The sequence below is a fragment of the Vombatus ursinus genome, unplaced genomic scaffold (assembly GCF_900497805.2).
Source record: "Vombatus ursinus unplaced genomic scaffold, bare-nosed wombat genome assembly UNPS02014812.1, whole genome shotgun sequence".
NCBI lineage: Eukaryota > Metazoa > Chordata > Mammalia > Diprotodontia > Vombatidae > Vombatus > Vombatus ursinus.
The window spans coordinates 35762681-35784675 of record NW_020954590.1 but is presented as its reverse complement, the minus strand read 5'-3'; the positions used below and the strand labels follow the sequence as shown (position 1 = coordinate 35784675).

Genomic DNA, 21995 nt, shown 5'->3' with positions numbered 1-21995 from the left:
TCTCAGTCCTCTGCTTCAGCTAGTAGACAATCCTCATCAACTTTTTTTCTTCCAAAATTGTTTTCTTTAACTAAGAAATACAGACCAACCATGACCCATTGAATTTTAAACTTTTGGGCATTTCATACTGTTCCTGTTGTATTAAGTGTAGAGGTGCATCATTCCTCATTTCCTATATATGCCATTACACTGTAATCACCTATTTGCTTAATTTTTCCTTTCCCTGGGTCCTGTGTGCTGTGTATTAATGAATCCATCAGTCAGTATTTATTAAGTATCTCATGTGTGCTTGACACTGTGGGTACTATGCTCTGGGGATGCAAATATACTGAATAAAACAATCCCTACTTGCAGGTAGCTTAAGGATTCTTTTGCCTGTTACTTGATCCAATCCTGTTAATGAAATGTTTTGTTAAGAGGGGGAACTGGACACTGAACAGTTGATTTCTCCTCCTTGTATGTAATCCCTGGTGGCTGAACTGTTAATATATTGATGAGGTGTTAACACACTGTTATCCTCTTATTAAATGTGAACACCTTTTTTTTATTATTGAATTAGGATGGGTTAGGCCAAGCAGCCAAAAAGTGTTCATGAACCTAGAGGGCTTTAAATAGCTAAGCCTGAAGTAGGTCTACCAGTCAAATTTGTCCAAATGAAGCAGTTTTATGGAGTGTGAGTCTCCACCAGAGGGCTGTGGGGCTAGGGAGAGAGGATTTTTTTTTTTTTTGCATCAGAATTACTCCCTAGCAGGAGACACTGCTTCTGGGAGTGAGCATAGACACACATCCTCCAAGTAGATGCACACATAGAGAGGTAGTTTTTGGAGGAAGCAGATTCAAGGATTGTGATTCATGTCAGTAAAGAGAACCAACCAGGGCTTCAAAGAAGAGTTATACCTAGTAAATGGGAGCTGACCTTTGGAGAGGAACAGACCTTGGGAGCTTAACTGAGGGATCTGACCAGCAGAGATTCTGTGCTTTGAGAAGCTTCCTGAGGATTCTAGGTGGAGAAAGTAGACATTAAAGCAGTGTAGAACCATAGGTATGAGTGACTTTGACTGTGTGTGCTCCCCACACATATGCCTTTCTACTAGTATACTATAAATTTGTGAACACTCTTCCTATTGATACTGTGTGTATTTGTGGGAGAATGCACCCTGCTTTTAGGAGGAATTTTTTTTATAGCTGTTCTTCTTACAATGCCCTCTTAGTAAGTGCCTTTGCTTCGAGCAAATTTGTTTACCTGCTGACAAGAAAGAAGCACACTGGTGGGGGCTCATGAAATATAGTTTTAGAGTGGGTACTGTAGTAATTTTCAGAAATATTTTATATAGAAATTCAAGTTAAACAAAAGGTCGTGTTTGTTTCCCACTATAGTAGTAATCACTGACTGAACTTGATCACTGGAACTCCTTTATTTGTTAACACCCAAGGTACCAAGTCATTGACCAACCATAGTTGCCCACCGATCAGTTACCTAGCTGCCGAGCAACTGCCTGTGTGACCTACGTGATCCTCGAGGTTACACACCTAAAGGTGATCTAAATAAAAGTTACTATTCTAGTTGACCTAGTAGAGTCTCTATCCAGATCAAGCTCACGATGCTTAAAGTTTTGCCATACAGGCAGCAGCTTAGCCAGTCTGCAAAATGAGGAGACTGATCTAAATGGTTTCTGAGTTAGAAAGCTCTAGACCTATGACCCTGTCATTAAATAGGCGGCTGATTCAAACATCTGTTTTTCCTCTAGCTATGAAAATGCAACACAGATATGCATGATTTATCTATCAGTCAACAAACATGTATTAATAAAAGCTTATTTTTTTCAGGCACTGTGGATACAGACAGTAACTGTCCCTGTCTGTAAGCAGTTTATGTTCTACAAGGAGAGTAAATGTGTACATTTAAGTGTATATAACATATATGTGTATATATGTGTGTTTTTATTGTGTGTGTATATATACAGTGTGTGTGTATATATACAGTCATTTCAGTCACGTCCAACTCTCCATGACCCATTTGGGGTTTTCTTTGAAAAGACACTGGAGTGGTTTGCCATTTCCTTCTCCAGCTCATTTTACAGATGAGCAAACTAAGGCAAACATGATCAAGTGACTTCCCCAGGGTCACACAGCTAGTAAGTGTCTGAAGCTGGATTTGGACTCAGATCTTACTGACCTCAGGCCCAGCATTCTACCTTCCATGTCACCTATCAACAACAACAACATTTTTGAAAGGAGGCATTATCTGCTAGTGAAATCTGGATTTCAGAGACTCAGGATTTTTTTTTCTTGCTTTTTGGTGAGGCAGTCAGGTTTAAGTGACTTGCCCAGAGTCACACAACTAGTAAGTATCAAGTGTCTGAGACCAGATTTGAACTCAGGTCCTCCTGACTCTAAGGCCAGAACTCTGTCCACTGCACCACCTAGCTGCCCCAGAAACTCAGGATTCTAAGCGATACTGGAAAGAAGGTCAGTTTGGTTGGACCATAGAGTGTGTAAAGGAGAATAGTATATAAATCTAGAAAGATATGTTGGAGCCTGGTTGTGAAGAGGAGTATATATTTGATCCTTGAGATGACAGGAGCCACTGGAATTTGTTGAGTAGAGAAGATACATAGTGAGTCCTTTTATAGAAAAAATCTTTTTGGTGGCTATGTAGAGGATGAATTGGGGTGGGGAGAAACTTAAGGCAAGAAGATGGATTAGGAAGCTATTGCAGTTGTCAAAGTGAAAGGTGATAAAGGCTTGATCTAAGGTTGTAGCTATGGCAATAACATGATATACACAAGAGATATTGTGGAGATAGAAGCATGATTTGGCTGCTGATTGGCTATCTGAGGTGAGGGAGAGTGAGGATTCAGGATGACATTTAGGTTTTGAGCCTGGGTAACTGGAAGGAAAGGTGATAGTGCCCTTGACAGACACAGAAGTTAGGCAGAGGGTTGTTAGGGGAGTTAGGTTGATATACTGGTAACATATTAATATGAGTTCATAACTAGTTCATTGTGAACCATCACATTTATTTGAACCCATTTTGGGTGCTTTAAAATATGATTTCTAAAATGTTCTATCCTTGACCTTGTTTTATTTTTGGGGTTGCTAGCAGTTTTTATGCGTATACATTTGAAAACTGCTTACTGTGATTCAATAAAAAGTTCTTAATACAAGAAACACAAGCAAAATATATAAACCTAAATGAAGAAAGACATGATAGTGGTAACTTGAATAATGAGTAGATAAAGAAAAAATCATAGAAGTAGCTTTTATGTTATATCATATATTATATGAAAATGTTAACAATGGTAATATTCTTGAGATGCCACTAAATCATCCAAAGAAGAAAAATAACATCTCAGAAAACATAATGAATAGAGCAGAGGATTGAAAAATAGAAAAATCAATAAATGAATGAGTGCCTCTCCAAAAAACAAAAAAAATCCTGAAAATTAGATGAGAAGTAGGAAAACAAAAAGAATATGGATTAATAAAGCTAAAAATTTGTTCTATGCGAAGGCTAATAAAATCAATAAAGCCTTAGCTGTTCTGATGAAAAAGAAGAGGAAGGAAAACCCAATTATCATTTTAAAAAATTAACAAGGAACATTTACAATGGAGAAGAAAGAGAATTTTCAGAACCTACTATATTATTATATGTCAGCAAAACAGAAATGAAAAGAAATGGAGGATTTCCTATACGAATATTAAATACCCAAGTGAATAGAACAGGAAATAACAGTTCCTAAACAAGCTGATCTCAAAAAAAAAAAAAATTTAAATTCCTGTAAAGGAGCTTCCAAAGGGAGTTAGGGAGCAAGTGGAGACAACCTGATCCTGATGGATTTAGAGAAGGAGCCTAATAAGGAACTAAATACTGTATAAAAGAATATGTAATTAAATATAAAGGAATATGAAGGAATAGTTAATAAACTATGATACACAAATCATTCTCTCAAAAATTGAGAAAGAAGACACTCTAATGCCTGAACCAGGGACAGATAAAACAACAAAAGAAGAGAACTAAAGTCCAATACCACTAATGAAAATATTAATGAAAATGTTCTAAACGAAATCCTAACAAAAAGATTATAGTAATATATTTTTAGAATTATTTACTGTGACCAAATTAATTTATTCCAAGGTATAAGAATGGTTCAACATTAGGAAAGCAATTAACATAATCATATTAAAAACAAAAACATCCAAACTACATGATTATATCATTAGGCTTAGGGAAAAAAACCCAAAAACTTTTAGCAAAGTTCAACACTTATTTATGTTTAGGAAAAAAAACAACCTACAAACAAAAACCATAGAAGGGCCATTTTTATCTTAGTTTTGGAAGCAATTGAGATTAAATGACTTGCCCAGGGTCACACAGCTAATAAGTGTCTGAGGCAAAATTTGAACTCAGGTCTTCCTGACTCAAGGACCAGTGCTCTATCCACTGCACCAACTAGCTGCCACTAGAAGGACTATTTTTAATGTGATAAAAAGTATATATCTAAAATCCAGAGTTAGCATTATTCACATCAGGATCACAGAATCATACACAGGAACATAGATTTAGACTGAGAAGAGAATTTAGAGATTATCTAATCTAACTCCCTTATTTTTGAGGGAAATGAGGCCCATAAAAGTTAAGTGACTTTCTCAGTGACAGAGATGAAATTTGAACTCAGGCCTTGTGATGCCAAATCTAGCACCCTTTACATTGTATCATGCTGAGGAAATACTAGAAGACTCCCAAATAAATGGACAGATAAAGTAAGGAGGCCTCTTTTCTTGGCTGTTGATAGGTGTTAGAAATAATAAAACAATAAGAGAAGAGAAAGAAAAATTTAAAAAAACTATAAAAATAGGCAGAGACAAAAGTATTCCTATCTACTGATGATGTAATGGTTTACTTAAGAAAGCCTACATAACCAGCAAAGAAACTGATTGAGATAATTAATGGTTTTGGTAGGATATCAAATAGATCTATAAAATTAACAGCATTTCTATATAATGACTATACTGAAAACAGTGGGAAATTATGCAAAAAGGGGAGATTAAAATGTTCATACTCCTTTGACCCAGAAATCACACTGCTAGACATATGCCCCAAAACAAAATGTTCATTTTAGCACTTTTTTAGAAGCAAAGAATTGTAAAAAGTAGATGCCTGTCAACTAGGGCAACAACTAAACAGATTTTGCTTCATAAATGTAATATAGACTCTTACTATGCTATAAAAATGATGAATATGAAGAAATAAGAGAAGCATGAAAAAAATATGAACTAATATAGAGTGAAATAAGGAGACTCTAGGAAATGGTATAGGCAGTGGCTATAACAGAAGAGATGGAAAGAACTAAAAACAAAAACCCTGAAAGTGAACACTATGTCATTATAATGGCACTAGATAGATGGAATAGATGGAAAGAACTGAAAACAAAAACAAAAACCTGAAACTGAGCACTGTGTCATTATAATGGCACTACTTGGTCCCAGAGAAGAGTTGAGAACATATACTTCCCTCTTTTCATTGTATACGTGAGCACTATGGGTGTGGAACATTGCATGTATAGTCAGATTTGGTTGATATGTTGGTTTGTTTTGTTGAATTGCCTTTTTAGATCTTTGTTTTTTATTCCTTTTTATAAGAATGACTTAATTTGTATGGATGAAAGGGGTATTTGGAAATGTAGCAGATGTAAAAGCAAAAGATATCAATATCAATAAAGATATCAATAAAAATGAAAAGCAAATAAAACAAATGCTAACTCCCAAAGTTTATTGAAGAAATGATAGGCAGAGAGAACATCTTATTATTCATGGGATTTGCCAGCTAGATGGCACAGAGGAGAAAATGCTGGACCTGGAGTCAAAGAGACCTGAGTTCAAATTCAGCCTCACTTACTTACTAGCTGTGTGACCCTGGGCAAGTCACTTAACCAGTATGTCTCAGTTTTGCCATCTGTAAAGTGGTGATAATAATAGCACCTACCATCCAGTGTTGTTATGAAGATCAAATGAAATAATATTTGTAAAGTACTTTGCAAACCTTAGAGCTATTGTTATTTCTAAGCACACTCACATATAAACATATTTTCCAAAAATGCTGGTGTACCAATTCATTTGGGTTAATTGCATTTTTTTTCCCATAGCCACCCATGGGACACTGTCATCAAAGCTGCTATGAGAAAATACCCAAATCCAATGAACCCTTGTGTAGTAGGAGTGGATGTATTAGACAGGAGCCTTGATAACCGAGGCAGGTTACATAGCCATCGTCTTCTCAGTACTGAGTGGGGACTCCCAGCTCTCGTGAAAGCGGTAAGTTCTCACATGGAATTATTCTCTTTTTTTTAATAGCTTTCTTTGTCATTGTCCTTGTTTCAGAGCTGTAAGTTGTCTGTTAAACAGTTAAGAACGTTATATTATCTCGATATAAATCCTGCTCTCAAGTATTTGCTGCTTTTTGGATATTGACACATTGGCCTTCTCTCTGTGAGTTTCCATCATGCATTTTTCCAACACTCAAAGGTTTTTGTCTTTCAGGTCTTGGGAACCAATAGGACTTTGACATATATTAAAGAGCATTCTGTTGTAGATCCAGTAGGAAAGAGAATGGAGTTGTGTTCTACCAATGTAAGTTAATAAACTGAGTTTGGAAAGGATCTTAATTTTTTGTAGAATAAAGTTTATAATTTTATTTCCAAAACGCTCTCAAAGTTTTGACCTAAGAAGGTTTTTTCTTCTTAGTGAACAGACTAGAGATATTCATAAGTATTTTTACAGCTACTTTTTGTTATTTCACTTTTTAAAAACAGTGGCCTTATATATCTTCTGACCAAAAGCATGAGGAAAGTGCATGAGCTTGGCTTGCAGTTATTTATTTATTTCTGAAAAAGCAGAAAGAAAATGACTGTATCCCAACTTTTGGACCAAGCATGAAAAGTGCACATCTTTATAGGAGTATTGAATTTAAGAATACTATAGATAAAATTAGTAATTTTAGAGGATCTTATTAACCTTTATAGTCTGATAGTTCCAAGTATAGTAATTGTAGATTACAGAATCTCTGAATCTCAGAATTGGAAGGGGCCTCCAAAGCCATCTTGTCCAATCCATACATGAACAAGAATCTCCTTTACATTCCTGCCCTGTCTTTTGCTTGAAAGTTTCTAGTGAGGGTCAGGTAGGTGGCACAGTATTAGAGCACTGGCCCTGGAATCAGGAGGATCTGAGTTCAAATCTGGCCTCTAACACTCACTATCTGTGTGACTCTGGGCAAGTCACTTAACCCCAATTGCCTCACCAAAAAAAAAAAGTTTCTAGTGAGCGGGAACCCACTAATTCTCAAGAAAACCCATTTCACTTTAGGATAGCATTAATTGTTAAGAAGTCTCCTCATCTGTCAAACTAAATTTACTTCTCAGCCACTTCTAGTCTTTGCTCCTTTTTCTTCCTTCTGGGGTCAAACAGACCAAATCTAATCCCTCATTCAGAAAACAGTTCTTAAAGACAGCCCTCATGTCCCCCACCTAACTTTTTTTTCCCAATTAAATATTACCAGTTCTTTTTACCAGCTCCTCATGTAGTATAGTCTCAAGACCCTGCACCATCCTGGTCACTCTCCTTTAGATGATCTTTAATTATCAAGCACTGGACTTAGTAAAAGTTGGATTGAAGTCTTGTCTCTGACACTGATTGGCTGTATGACCATGGGCAAGTCAATTAACCTTTTTTGAGTGTTATTTTCCTCATCTGTAAAATTAGGATGATAATACCCATTAGGTGAGAGGCAATGTGGTTTAGCAAATAGAGTCAATCTCAAAGCCAAAGGGTCTTGGGTTCAAATTTCCCCTCTGACATATAGTGGCTATAAGATTCTGGACAATTCACTCAACTTTTTAGTGCTCCCAGGCAGCTCTCTTAAGTTGCAAAAAATATGCCAACTTTATTGGTAGAGGGAGTTTTCTCATTTGGGAAGTCCTTATACCAGTGAAGCAGCAAATCCAGGCCTATGCCTGTCCTTAGTAACTACAGTATTTAACTCATAGGGTTTATTGCGTGACTTATAAGAGCTAATGTATACAAAGCACCTTATAGCCTTAAATTCCTGTATAAATATTACTGTCATCATCATTTATCCTCAGCTTCATCAGTGTCCTTCCTAAAATGTGGTACCAAGTATTGAATATAATCTTCCAGATGTGGAATGAATATGACAGAGTGTGGTAGCACTTTCACCTCCTCAAGTCCTGGAAACTGTGTCTTTCTTAATGTATCCTACAGTCAATTTGCTTCTTTGCCTATCATGTCAACTGATCTTACCACTACATTAAATCCCCAAATCTTTTCCAGCTAAACTGCTACGTAGCTCTGTTTCTCCCATCTTGTCCTTTTGAAGTTGGGCATTTTTCCCCCAGTAGCTATATAAAACTTTATAAACACTGAGCTCTATTAATTTTTTTCTTATTATATTTGACTCAGTGTTCTAGTCTGTCAAAGTCTTTCTGGCCTCTGACTTTGTCATCTAGCGTGTTAGTGATCCCTCCTACCTTTGTTTCATCTGGTGGCTTGATAATCGTGCCATCTATGCCTTTATTCAAGTCCCTGATCAAAATGTTTTTTATAAAATAATTTTTATTTTTTGTTGCTCTGAACTTAGCAAACACCAACAAATGTGAACATTTCCGTACACAAAGAAGAATAGAAAGAGGATTATATATGAAATCATGAATCTCTTTTATGAGCATTTTGCTTTATTTTTAAAGTGTGTAATAAATTGGTTTCATAACTGTTCTGCTTGTCAGTGTCTCCCTCTGAAGTTCCTTCTGTTCTCTTCTGTGAATTAAGATATATTTCACTGACTTTCTTTTCTTTAATTTCTCCCTTTTTTGGTCATTAATATTGATAGTTCCCTTCTTCTCCCTCAATCCTCCCCCCCTCCCCCTGGGGAAAAAAAAGCACTAAAAAAATAAACAGAACAGATTCAAGGACAAATTCCAATTGAGAACTTCTTCCAAGTTTATATCCAACCATTATTGATTACTTGTTGGGTCTGGTCTAGCTCACATTACTCTATCTTGTCCACAAGAAAAATATGAGCAACTTTGTCAATACTTTGCTAAAATTCTAGGTAAATTTTGTCTATAGCATGTCCTTCATCTTCCAATCTGGTAACTATCAGGAAAAATGAGGAAATGAGATTAGTCTGGCATGACCTATGCATGATAAATCCAGGCTGGCTTCTTATAACTATCTCTTACTTTTCTAGATGTTTAACAGTTTTCCATTTTATAGTAGATTATAGAGTTTTGCCAGGCATCAAAGTTAATAAACTATACTTTATGAGCATTCCTCTTTTCCATTTTTTTGAAAACTAGGTCATTTGTTCTTTTATCCTGTGGCACCTCTTTAGCTCTCTGTGAACCTTCAAATCTCACTGAAAGTAGCTGGGCAGTCATGGCTCAGCTAGACCTAGTGATCTGAACTCCTCAGGGGCAGGTCAGTGTTCTCTCACTATCTTCCCAGTTATCATGGTTTCACGTTCCTTGTAGTCATTTTTATTCTGCCCTTTCTAGTCCAAAAGTTGTTCTTGGCAGAGGAAACAAAAAAAATTCATAGTTCTGCCTTCTCTCTGTTGTTATCCTTCCATCAACAGTGAGCACTCTTGCTATCCCTTCTTTGATGTTACTTTTTTCCCCAGTATAGAAAATAAAAACCAGATTTTGTAGTTCTTAGATTTCCTCACTCTTAGCCAAACTTTAGCTCTCCTTATATTGTCATTCCTTTGTATTCATCCTCCATTTCATTCCCTAGCTTAAGTCTACTTTATGTCTTTTCAGAGTCTGAGTTGGTTAGTGAGTTCCTTGAGCATATACATTAGTCTTTTTAGACAACTGTCCTTTTTCCTCTTCATCAGAATTTTATATTTGCATCTTCAGAATTTCATTTTTGAGTACTTCCTGTCCATGTGACAATTCTAAGCTCCCCAGAAAGAGATTTCAGACCTGGCTCTTTTCCTCGAGAGGTTGCTTTTGATTTTCTTAGGGCTGTGGAGTCCCTTAATTACAGGTTGTATATGGCCTCAGCACTGCCAGGAACTTGTGCTACTTTTGATCTCTTTTGAAAATGAGATGTGGAGTTGGCATTAAGGGAGTTACAAAGCTCATAAAGCTATCAAGTTCCAAAGCTTTAGTTTTTCAGGCTATCATTAATGGAAAGTTTTGCATAAGTAGTTGGTAAATCTTGACTTTGCTGATACAAAGCTTAAGTTACTTTTAAAATGTAGCTATCATCCCAATGTCACATGCTTTGTTTATAGACCTGAAACACTCTCTTGAGCTCCTGGGGAGCAGTTGTATCACAGAATGGATGTTTTGGATATATGTAGTGAAAAAATAGCTAACTCATTTCCTTGAGAACTAACTGAAGAATATGCTGTCCTTTTCCACAAGTGCTAGAACTGATTGGTTATAGTTTGGCAATATTCTGAAGGACAATGCCATTCTCAGGAGGGAAAATAAGAAAATGGAAGTCAACCACAAGGAACACCTAGGAAATAACATCCCCAGGGTTTTAGGGACTATTGGTACCAATGACTAGATGCTGCCTCTGTTCTGGTGTCAATAAGTACTGTTATTTAAAGTGACAGAGTGGGGCAGCTAGGTGGTGCAGTGGATAGAGCACCAGCCCTAAAGTCAGGAGGACCTGAGTTCAAATCCGGCCTCAGACCAAACACTTGACACTTACTAGCTGTGTGACCCTGGGCAAGTCACTTAACCCCAATTGCCTAAAAAGAAAAAAACAAACAAACAAAAAATAAAGTGACAGAGCATAGGCAGTTGATGAACTATGACTTGGGGAGAGCTGCAAAGAGGAATTTTAAAAATCGAAGTTTGCTGTTTGTTTTTTAAAGATCACACTCACAAATTTGGTGTTGGTGAATGAAAGATTGGTGTACACACCTCATCCTGACAACCCTGAAATGTAAGTAATCATCACTTAACTTTTGCAAATCAAATTTGGAGGGTGAGGACAGGGGAAGAAACATTGTCTCTTTGAATGCCAGTGAATTCTTCTTGGTTGTGTCCTCTTTAGGACGGTGCTGACACATGAAGCAGTCATCACTGTGAAGGGATTTAGCTTAGGCAGCTACTTGGAAAGCCTAATGGCAAACACCATATCGTCCAATGCACGGAAGGTATGTATTGCAAGCTCTAGGGCTGTGTGTACATATGTTGCTAAAATTCAAGATATGAAATATTTTAATCATTGTCCTCCTCTTGCACTAAGCTCCAAGAGGCACAATTCCCACCAAGCAAAGTTCTTGACAATACAATGAATGCCTTAGTTACTTTAAAAAACTGGTTGGGTGCCTGCATACCCAGTCTTAGGTGAGAGTATGTCAGTCAGTATAGAGGCCCAGCAAGCTTAGTGCCCTCAGCTCAAGTGTCAAGTAAACTGGGCAAACAAATCATACCAAATCAGCTTCTCCTGAAATGTTCCAGGCTCAGTGAATATTTCATTAACAAAGTCAAGAAGGACAGTATGGATTTCCAATAATTTCATATTTAATGCCATCAAGTGCATTCTGCTGAGTTTTTAGCTATGGTGATACGATTTCCTTAAGGACTCTGACCCCATTGAATCTTGATTTCAATGATGAAATGAGAGTAACGGTGGGCAGGAACCACAATTAGAACAGGACTGTTGAGGCAAAGGTGTGCTTTTCAGCACCAGGGTTGGAAAGGACAATGGAGGGGATCATAGTATGCCACTCATGGTCCCCTCTTTTTCTCCCATCCAGAAGCAAAGGCATATAGGAAAGATAGCTAGAAGTGGCTGTGAGAGTTGGCAGTGATTGAATCTCCTCCTACTTCTACCATATATGAGGTACTTTGAGCTCACTAGAAGAGATAAAACTTAGAAATCCAAGGTATTTTACTTAGTAGCTCAGGTCTCATGCTTTTAGTCTTGTCTTCTGGTCACTTCTCAGGCTTATTTAATTCTTTCCGTATAAAAATCATTATTTTCTTCTTTCAAGGGTTAATGAAATGTCAGTCATTATATTTTGTATTCACTCAGCGCTGAAGTCACAAACTAGTTGAAGACCATTGATCACATTAATACTAGGATGATAGAACATAGGTTTAGAGCTGGAAGGGACCTTTGAAGTTATCTAGTCCAACCCTGAGGCTCAGAGATGCTAGATTATTTATCTAGGGTTGTTGTTTGTCCTTCATTCTCGAAGAGGACCATGACATCATATAGGTGATGCCATGACATGCAAGTGAATTGGATTTAAATGAGGGAGGGCTGTGCAGAGTCACCAGCCTCACTTTCTCCTCCAGAGCCATTTGGGTCCACTGGCCAGATGTAGATCAGGTTGGCTGGACATGGTCCTGGATGCAGTGGGAGACCTTGGCCTTTTTAAGTTGAGATCTTTTCCAGGTCTCAGTTTGATTGAAGCACCACCTATCCAGTGATTAAGGATAGGTAAAAAAATGAGGCAAAAAATGGTCCTTTTTACCTAGTCAAAAAAAAAATCAGTCTGGGAGAGGAAGACCTTCAGAGTTTCTGGCTCAAACATAAAACAATTGCTATTTACATTCACTGTGAGCCAATCAGGGCCCAAACAATGACCAAGTGGGGCTTGACCTGGAACCTATTGTTGGCTAATCAATGAGAGCTAGAGTGATTTGGGTTTCAGGCATGGTCCTTAAGAAAGAAATCTAGCCAGTAAACCCCAAGATATCTTGTGAAGTTTGGGTGATCAAAGTTTACATTCCTTTGGGCAGAGTACCCACAGAAAAGGAATGAAGGGAGGAAGGAAGGAAGGAAGGAAGGAAGGAAGGAAAAAGGAAAAGAAGAGAAAGAGAGAGACAGAGAGCTGTTGCCCAACTGGCCAATTGTAGTTGGGTCCCCAGTGGAGCAACTCCTACTACTCACAGAGGTTGTTGTTTGTCCTTTGCTTTTGAAGAGGACCATGACATCAGGGAGGTGATGCCATGATATGCAAGTGAATTGGATTTAAGTGAGGGAGAGCTGTGCAAAGTTACCAGCCTCACTTTCTCCTCTAGAGTCATCCAGGTCCAATGGCCAGATATAGATAAGGATGACTGTACATGTCCCTGGATACAGTGGGACTGTCTAGAATTGCACAGGCAGTAAATGGGCAAAGCTAGACTTTGAATCTAGGTCTTCTGACTCTGAGTGCAGGTTTCTTTCCACTTCACTATACAGACTAATGAGTTTACTCTATTTTCAGAGAGATTAGAATTTGAGAAACTTAGGCAGTTTTAGGCAAGCTCTGTCCAGAGACTTTGGGAAATTACAATCAAAGGGTAGGCTTAAGCACTGTCCTTTGAACTTCAGAAAATGGATGCTAAGTTGTCTCTAATTCCATCCAGTTTTATTTTAGGACTTGCTGTATTGAAGCCTTGGTGCAGAAAATCTTTTTCTCATTTGGCAATTAAACTCAATGGTTGTACTGTTGTTTATTTTAACCATTTGACATAATGGTAATAATGGTTGTGTTTTATTTCCTTTAAGATGGGACAGTGAGAGGTTCTTAACCTGGGGTCGGTAAACTTGTTTTTTAAAAATTATTTTGATAATTGTATTTTAATACAATTGCTTTTCTTTGTGATACTATGCATTTTATTTTATGTATTTAAAAATCTTCTGAGAAAGGTTCCACAGACTTCATATACTGCCAAAGGGGTCCATAACACAGGAAAAGATTAAAAACCCCTGGTCTAGAAGATTGTTGACATATAACAGGGATGGAAAACTTGTGTTATGATGTAATTTTTAGTAGGATTCTAATCAGAGTCATGGAGAGGAGTAGGCACATGATTTGGAGATAGAGAACCTCCTCCAGAGCTCCACTCCACTTACCCATCCCTTCCCGTCTGGTACTGTGGGTTCCCATGTCTTGGCTCCTAGGAAAGCTGAGGGAACATTGTCCCCAGATCAGAGTATTGCCAATGGTTCCTATGCCAGTGACTTTCACTGGACTGGCTGTGCATGTCATAAGAGAGGTGGCTCCTTTATCTCCCCCAATCTCAAGGAAGTGAATGAAAATTCAGTTTGCTAATTAAGACCCCTGGTATATGAGATCTTGAACCTAACAGATAAGTCTGCTCACATAGGAAAGAATTTGTGAGTACCGAATGAACAGCATCTTGTTTGTGAACCCAAGGAATAATCTACAAATGTTAAAAATCTGCTGGGGAAAGTAGAGCCTTTACTGTTCATTCAACTGTTGTAGGCTTTTTCTCATTCTGGTATTTTTTTTTCTTTGCAGCTTTATTGCCAGTGCTCTAGAGTGATAGATGAAGAGTTTCTCACTCCATTTTGTAAATCTTTTCTGTGTTGCTCCAGGGGTGGGCTGCTATTGAGTGGATAATTCAAAATTCTGAAAGTGCTGTAAGCTAACTGCATCCACACCTACCATTTGGGATAAAAAGTGGTAACTACAGCATTCATTGACCCTGGTATAGCATCTTACCATTTTATTGAATGTGTGCATGGTATGTTGTTTGGAGGAAGGGGAAGTGGGAGGGAGGAGTTTAAAAATTCCTTTGCATGAACAATATAACACCATTCTCTTAGCATCCATATTCATACTGTAAGAAAGAGTTGAAAATCTGAGGTTCCAGGTTGCCGTTGTACCCAAGCAATTCCATTTACTAGAATATGGCCCAGGAAGTGCCTTATCTAGATGGGATGAGTTGACTTTTGGATCCCTTTAAACCCTGCTATAGCTCATTGGGAATTTAATTTGGGTCTTGACCTGTGGATCAAAGCAAGTACCCTGGAGTAAAATGCTGCTTTTTTATATCTTGAAAGCTGAAAAAGTAATCTGGTTCTTTAATGTTGAAGTTGGTTCCTGGATTGAGGGCAAATTTGTCAAGCAGTGTGAAATAGACATCAGGCTTACATGCTGCATTTTCTACTTGAAAGGCAGCAAGGTACAATGGAAGAAGACATCAGGAGAGCTCAGAGTGTGAATCCAATATTCTTCTCTACGTGACTGTGAGAAAGTTATTCACCATTTCTGAGCCTCTGTTTTCTCAACTGCAATGTGAGGCTAATAATACCCATAGTATTTCTTTCTCAGGGTTGTTGTGAGGATCCAGTGTTTATTAGCATAGTATTTGGCATATACTAGGTGCTTAATAAATGTTTATTGATTGATTGGCAAAAGTGAAATAATTTAGGTAAAATATTTGCAAAGATTAAAATGTTATGCAAATGTGAGTTATTTCATGACAAGATTTTATTTCCAGCTTCTAGTAGAAGCAATTAATTCTCTGAAAGTTGCCTTCAATTCTTACCTTCCATAACTATTCTTTTTAAAATTTTACATAATTCTAGGCAGAGTTACAAACTGATAAGGGAAAATTTTTCATTTTAGCTGAAATTTAAATGTTTATATACTTTAGCTTATAAACTTCATTTTAGGTTATTAGAGTAAGATTTCAGCAATGAAGAAACCTGGCTGGTCTCCTGGCATGAACTGATGTGGACAACACTTCCTTTGCTTTAGCTCTGTGGTAGCCACCAAGTTTTTTTTTTAATGACCAATAGTCACAATTTTCTTGATTTTTGCATATTGCTTAGTTAAATTTGCTGCCAACTGCTTTTTTAGTCACAGACTAATGATAACTATCAGGGGCAGCTAGGTGGCATGGTGGATAGATTATTGGGCTTGGAGACATGGATAAGCTGTGTGACCCTGAGCAAGTTACTTAACCCTGCTTGCCTCAGTTTCCTCATCTGTAAGATAAGCTGGAGAAGGAAATGGTAAACTACTCCAGTATCTTTACCAAGAAAACCCCCAGTGGGGTCATGAAGAGTCAGACACAACTGACAACAACTGAACAACAACAAATGATAACTGAACTAGCAGTTGGTTTGTTTGACTCTGTTTTAGTAAGTAACTTGTGCTACTTCAGCACAGTGGCTTGGGAACAGAATAGTTTCCTGCTTCTCTNCAACTGAACAACAACAAATGATAACTGAACTAGCAGTTGGTTTGTTTGACTCTGTTTTAGTTAAGTAACTTGTGCTACTTCAGCACAGTGGCTTGGGAACAGAATAGTTTCCTGCTTCTCTCGATGGATTGATACGTTCACATTCCTGCTCTGCAGCTTCACACCTGTAATAACCTTTGAGCCACATTCTCTGTGATTGCCAAGCTTTCTAGGACTTGTTTGTTCAGCATATGTGTGCATATTGTCCCATCAGTTAACAAACAGAACCTATGCTGTTTCCAAGACTTATTTTTAAGTTCTTGTTTGTTTGCCAAAGACTTCACCCTAAAGCCAACTTTGATTTGTGAGCTTTTCTCTTTGATATCTGCAGAAAAATAATATGTTAAATCCATTATATTAACATAGTTGCTTATGAATGTGATTACTCAGTGTGAGCAGATGTCCTATGTTAAAGAGAGTACATAAACTCAATCATTAAATTTGCTCATTAAATAGAATTAAGTGGCCAAATTTTACTTTAAGAAGAAGCCCCCAAAAGTGAGTATAATTGCAGAATCACAGTCATAAAAGTTCTCAGAAACTAGCCTGTCTTTCCTGAACTTAAATAAGAACCTTGTCTTTAGCATACCCAACTAGTAATCATCCAGCTTTTGCTTGGAGACCTGGAGTGATGGATGGGGAATGCAACTGTTTCCTCAAGCAGTCCATCCCACTTTGGGATAGCTCTAATTGTTGGGACATTGTTTTTTTTTAATTTTGCAAAAAAGTCCAAGCCTGCCTCTCTATCATTTCTACTTGTTTCCACTAATTCTGTCCTCTGGGGCTGAGCAGAACAATCTAGTGCTTCTTCTATCCTCTTTTTTTTAGCGACTTCATCAACTCCCATGAGTTTAATTATCATCTCTGTACAAATGAATCCCAGATGGGTAGACCCAGGGTCCTAGTTTCTCACCTGAACTCAATTGCCCCCAAAATGCCTTTTGGACATTTCTAATTGGATACCCTGTAAGCATCTAAAATTCTCAACATGTCCAAAACATAACTTTTTTTTTTCATCACAAATCTACACCTCTTCCTAATGTCCCTATTTTTGTTGAGAGCATTACCATTCTTGTAGTCATCTAGGTTAACAATTTCAGAGTCATCCTTCACTTCTGTCTTTCTCTTACTGTCCCTTGAGTTACTGTCTATATCTTGCTTGTAGTTTCTGCCTTCACAAGTCCGGAATCTGCACCTTTCTCTCTCTTCACACAACTGCCCTCTTAGTTCTGGCCTTCACTACTTCTTGCCTGAACTATTTCTGTAACCTCCTAATTGATCTTCCTTCTTCAAGTCTTTCCCCTCCCCAGTCCATCCTCCACACAGCTGCCAGAGTGATGTTCCTAGAGCACAAATCTGACTGCACCACTTCTCTACTCTGAGGCCCCAGTGGCTCTCTCTTGCCTTTAGGATCAAACACAGACTCCTCTATCTGGCATTTAAAGCCCTTCACATCTTAGCTCCAACCTACCTATCCATATTTATTATACATTTCTCCCTTTCCTGGAATCTGCGGTTTAGCCAAGCTGGCCTTCTTCACGTTCCTCATGAGTGACATTCTATCTCCTGTCTCTGACCTGTGCTTGGGATAACCCTCCTCCTTACCTCTGTCCCTTAGAATCTCTGGCTTACTTCAAAGCTCAGCTTAGCCCTTTCATGACACCCTAACACCCTCACCAACCTTCACCATTCTGAAATGCCCTTCTATTTCCTTTTAATTCACTTAGTATCTTTTATAGGGGGCAGCTAGGTAGCACAGTGGACAGAGCACTGGCCCTGGAGTCAGGAGGACCTGAGTTCAAATCTGCCCTAGACACTTATTAGCTGTGTGGCCCTGGGTAAATCACTTAACGCTATTTGCTTCAGTTTCTCTTCTGTAAAATGAGCTGGAGAAGGAAATGACAAACCACTCCAATATTTTTGCCAATCAAACCTCAAATGGGGTCACAGAGAGTCTGACATGACTGAAACAACTCAATAATGACAACAAAATCTTCTATGTGTAGAAGTCATTTTCCCTGGCAAAACGTAAGCACTTTGAGGTTGGTGATGGTTTTGTTTATTATATGTTTGAATCCTCAGCTCACCAAGTACAGTGCCTGATGCATAGTAGGTACTTAATAAATGCTTGTTGACTGACAAGAGGATTTCTAAAGGTACTTTCCAGCTTTGCCTTTGAGTGGCTAGGAAGCCCTTCTAAGATTGTATATAGCCTTTCTTACATTGATAATTTAAATTATGCTATTATTTTGGTTTCAACATGGCTTTTATTCTTTGCAATACTTATCTCTATCCATGGATTTCACCCTTTTTCTTTCCATGACCTCTTTTGGCATCTTAACACTGAGCCTGTTTCACAAATTACAACCAAATTCCCCTTGTGGTTTATTCCCCATCCCCACCCCACGCATCTTAAATCTGGAGCTTCTTCATCTTCACTGAGCTCCAGGGTATGGCTAGATTTTTACACTGGCTCCTTTCACTTGCAATCCTTTTGCACACATTATTCTTTGTTTCTTTTTATGTTCATTCCTACTCATTTTTAGAGAACACGACAACTAGATATTATCCAAAACCAACTGGAAAGTCATTGTGTTTTTAAAGGACTAGATTACTGGTGCAAATGTAAAGGTTAGTTAGCTACAATAAAAAAAAATAATGATAACCCTTAGGGATTTGGGAGGCATTCAGACTCACAAATCAGAAACTGACCCTGTTCCCCCTTTGGCTGAGGTTTGTTAATGCCGCCATTCTTGAAGACTGGCTAACAAGGGGGTGGGGTGGGGAAAGAACACTCATTTATTAATGTACTGTACTAAATGCTTTATAAAGATCTTATTTGATCCTCACGACAAACCTGTGAAGAGTGAATAAGCATTTATTAAGTGCTTCTCTGTGCTAGTATGCTAAGCACTTAACAACTATTATCTTGTTTGATTGTCATAATAACCATACAAGGTAGGTGCTATTATACTTCCATTTTACAGTTGAGAAAACTGAACAGAGAGGTCAAGAGACTTACCTGGGCTCACACAGCTAACAAGTGTCTAAGGCTAGATTTGAACTTAGGTCTTCCTAACTCCAGGCCAAGCGCTCTCCACTGAGACACCTAACTGCCTATATAACAATTACAATGTTTCAGAATAACCCTAAAATTCCTCCCCTTCCACCTCCCCACCCCTTATTTGAAGCCAGGCAGGCCCTTGCAAGCAAGGCAGTTACTGCTGGTGAGCATCAACTTGTAATTCCCGAGAAGTATTATGGCAACAAATGCTGGCAACTGAGAAGTTAGCAGTCAATCAAACAAGTTTTTTATTAAGTGCCTACTGTATGCTAGGAACTACACTGGTCCTGGGGAAACAAGGAGAAAAACCAAACAGTCCCTGCCCTCAAGGAGCTTACATTATATTGCAGTTTGTTTTTAGAACTTACAGTGCCTCTCCTATTTCACATTAATTTCAAAGATGTTTGCCCTTTTTAAAGTAAAAAATGTCCTTAGTGATAGTAAATGTTGTTGAGGGTCTGAAAGCTAAGGTGGCTCAAAAAACATAGAGGTAGAAATCTTTTCTATTGTAAATATTTTTTCAGGTATTGATTTTATACTATAAATGTGCTTCCAACCTAAATGGTTAGGACATCCTGGTTATTTCTAAAATATATTCACTTAAACAATTGCTAACTGGAGGAATCAATACATTGCTTTTCTTTTGATACTGAAGCGACTGACAAATATTCATTCAGGTAGTTCTGCACTTGATTTATTCATACATGTGTGTGTTTGGCAGGGCAGTGGGTCTATAGCAGGGTCTAAACTCATGGGCTACAAACTTTTAAGCTGTTCTTTTTTAAGATTTGGATGTATCTATGTAAACATTGTTTCTAGTACCTCTTCCCTGTGGCAATAACTCTTTTAAGTTATTAAATAATTTTAATGTAGTCCTGTTCAAAATGCTGTTGTTAGTGGTCTAAAAACTGCATGTGAAAAAATTTGGAACTAGAGGTTAAGCTAGTTACTAAGATTTAATTATAGAGGTGTCATGACGTTGGAAAGAACCTTGGACTTTGAATCATGAAACCTGGTTAAAGAACTGGTTTTGCCACTTAATAGTTGTGTGACCTTGGGCACGTTGTTTCACTTCTTAGGAGTGAAATACCATTAGCACTTTGAAAACTTTAAAGTCCTATGTAAGTATCAGTTATTATTTTCATTATATAGCCATTATAAAAAGAAATGCAAGTTTTGTATAGCAAATTAGTGAAATTATGAAGGAAGAGTGAAGACTGCTGTATAGACTCCAGCCCCTGGGTTTTTGGGATTTGAGAATATATTCAAAATAATAATGATAACAACAGTACAATAATAATAGCTAATGTTTATAAAGCACTTACTAAGTGTCAGGCACTGTGCTAGGAGCTTTATAATTATTACCTTATTTGCTCCTCATAACAACCCTGTGAGGTGGGTGCTATTACTATCCCCATTTTACAGGTGAGGAAACTGAGGGAAACAGGTTAAGTGACTTCCTAGGGTCACAAAGCTAGTAAGTGTCTATGGCCTGATTTGAGCTCAGGTCTTCCTAATTATAGCTAGCATTTATACAGCACTTTAAGGTTTGCAGAGTCCTTTTCATGTGTTATTTCATTTGATCCTTCCACTAACCCTGTGAGATAAATACTATAGTTGTCTCCATTTTACCGATAGGAAACTCAGGCTGAGAGAGGTTAAGTGACTTGCCCAGAGTCACACAGTTATGTGAGATAAGATTCAAACATCGGTCTTCCTGATTCCAAGTCCTCACTTTCTGACTCTATCCCCCGATCAATCTAAAAAACATTAATAATGGAGTTTTGTAATTATTATGTTTTATACTGCCATTGCCTTAATGCTCTATAGGTTTTCTTAGCAATATGAAGAAGAGATTTATTGATTGATCCTAGAGAAAGACTTCATTTATTGAAAAGCTTTTTGGCAGGAGTATTAGAATAGAGGCCTAATGGACTCCAAAGAGGAAACATTGATAAGTTATGCCATTTGTTTAACTTTTGAGATTTTGTCCAGCAAGTTGTTCAATGCTACTTTTTTATCTGACAGGGTCGAGATGCCTTGGAATGGGTGATCAGCAGACTTAATACAGAATTTGAGGAACTGGTAGCACCACCTTGACAGAGCACGTAACATAAGCAGCAACAGCAGCAGCAGCCTCAAGATATCCAGGCAATGTGGAACATGCAGAAGCCATGCAAATAGGGCGAGGGTGGGTTTTTCCCTACCTAGTGCTATCTTGGACTGATAGGCAGTTTTCGGCTCTGCTTGGTTCATCAGACCATCAGCTATTAATACACACCAAAAAATGACAGTGAGTTGAATTAGGAATTAATTATAAAGGAGGCTGTGAATTAACTATGTGATGGCTTTTGGTGGGGGTTGCAGGGAGGGTCATTGTGTTTTCTGAGAAAAATTAATCTTTTTCACCAAGTGAGTAAATGTAAATCTTTGACCTTTTATTTTTCCCCAGAGAGTGGAAATACTATTAGTGAGGAGCTATGAAGTTGAAATTCAGATTTCAAAAACTGTGGCCAAAAAAGACACATTCTCTGTTATTCCCAAAGTTAGAAAGTGAGAAAGAGTATAATTTGCTCATATTGTAACACAATAGTTCATTAAAGTATCCATTTAGATCTTTAAAATTCACTGCAAACATAGACAGAAATGCTTCCCTTGACTAACTGAGAAAAAAAAGTTGTTTCAATGAGTGAGAGCAGGGGTTTTTAACTTTGTTGTGTCCCAGACCCTTTTGGCAGTCTGATAAAGCCTATGGAGCCCTTTTCAGAAGAAGAATGTTTTTAATGCGTCAAATAAAATATTTAGGATTACAAAGGAAACCAATTATTTTGAAATACATTTCTCAAAAACATTTTTTTTTTTGAAGTTCATGAACTCCAGGTTAAGAACACTTGGAC

At 37.7% G+C, this 21995-nt stretch overlaps 1 protein-coding gene across 1 annotated transcript in view; it reads left to right on the top strand.

The window, feature by feature from the left end:
- Positions 1–21198, top strand: part of LOC114053698 (PRELI domain containing protein 3A-like) — a 29367-nt gene extending 8169 nt beyond the window's left edge. Inside the window, exons 2-6 of the mRNA XM_027876817.1 lie at positions 6147–6315; positions 6541–6630; positions 10910–10980; positions 11092–11194; positions 21127–21198. Of these exons, the coding sequence (XP_027732618.1) occupies positions 6147–6315; positions 6541–6630; positions 10910–10980; positions 11092–11194; positions 21127–21198 (505 nt within the window). The remainder of the gene's footprint in view (positions 1–6146; positions 6316–6540; positions 6631–10909; positions 10981–11091; positions 11195–21126) is intronic.
- Positions 21199–21995: the final 797 nt, after the last annotated feature.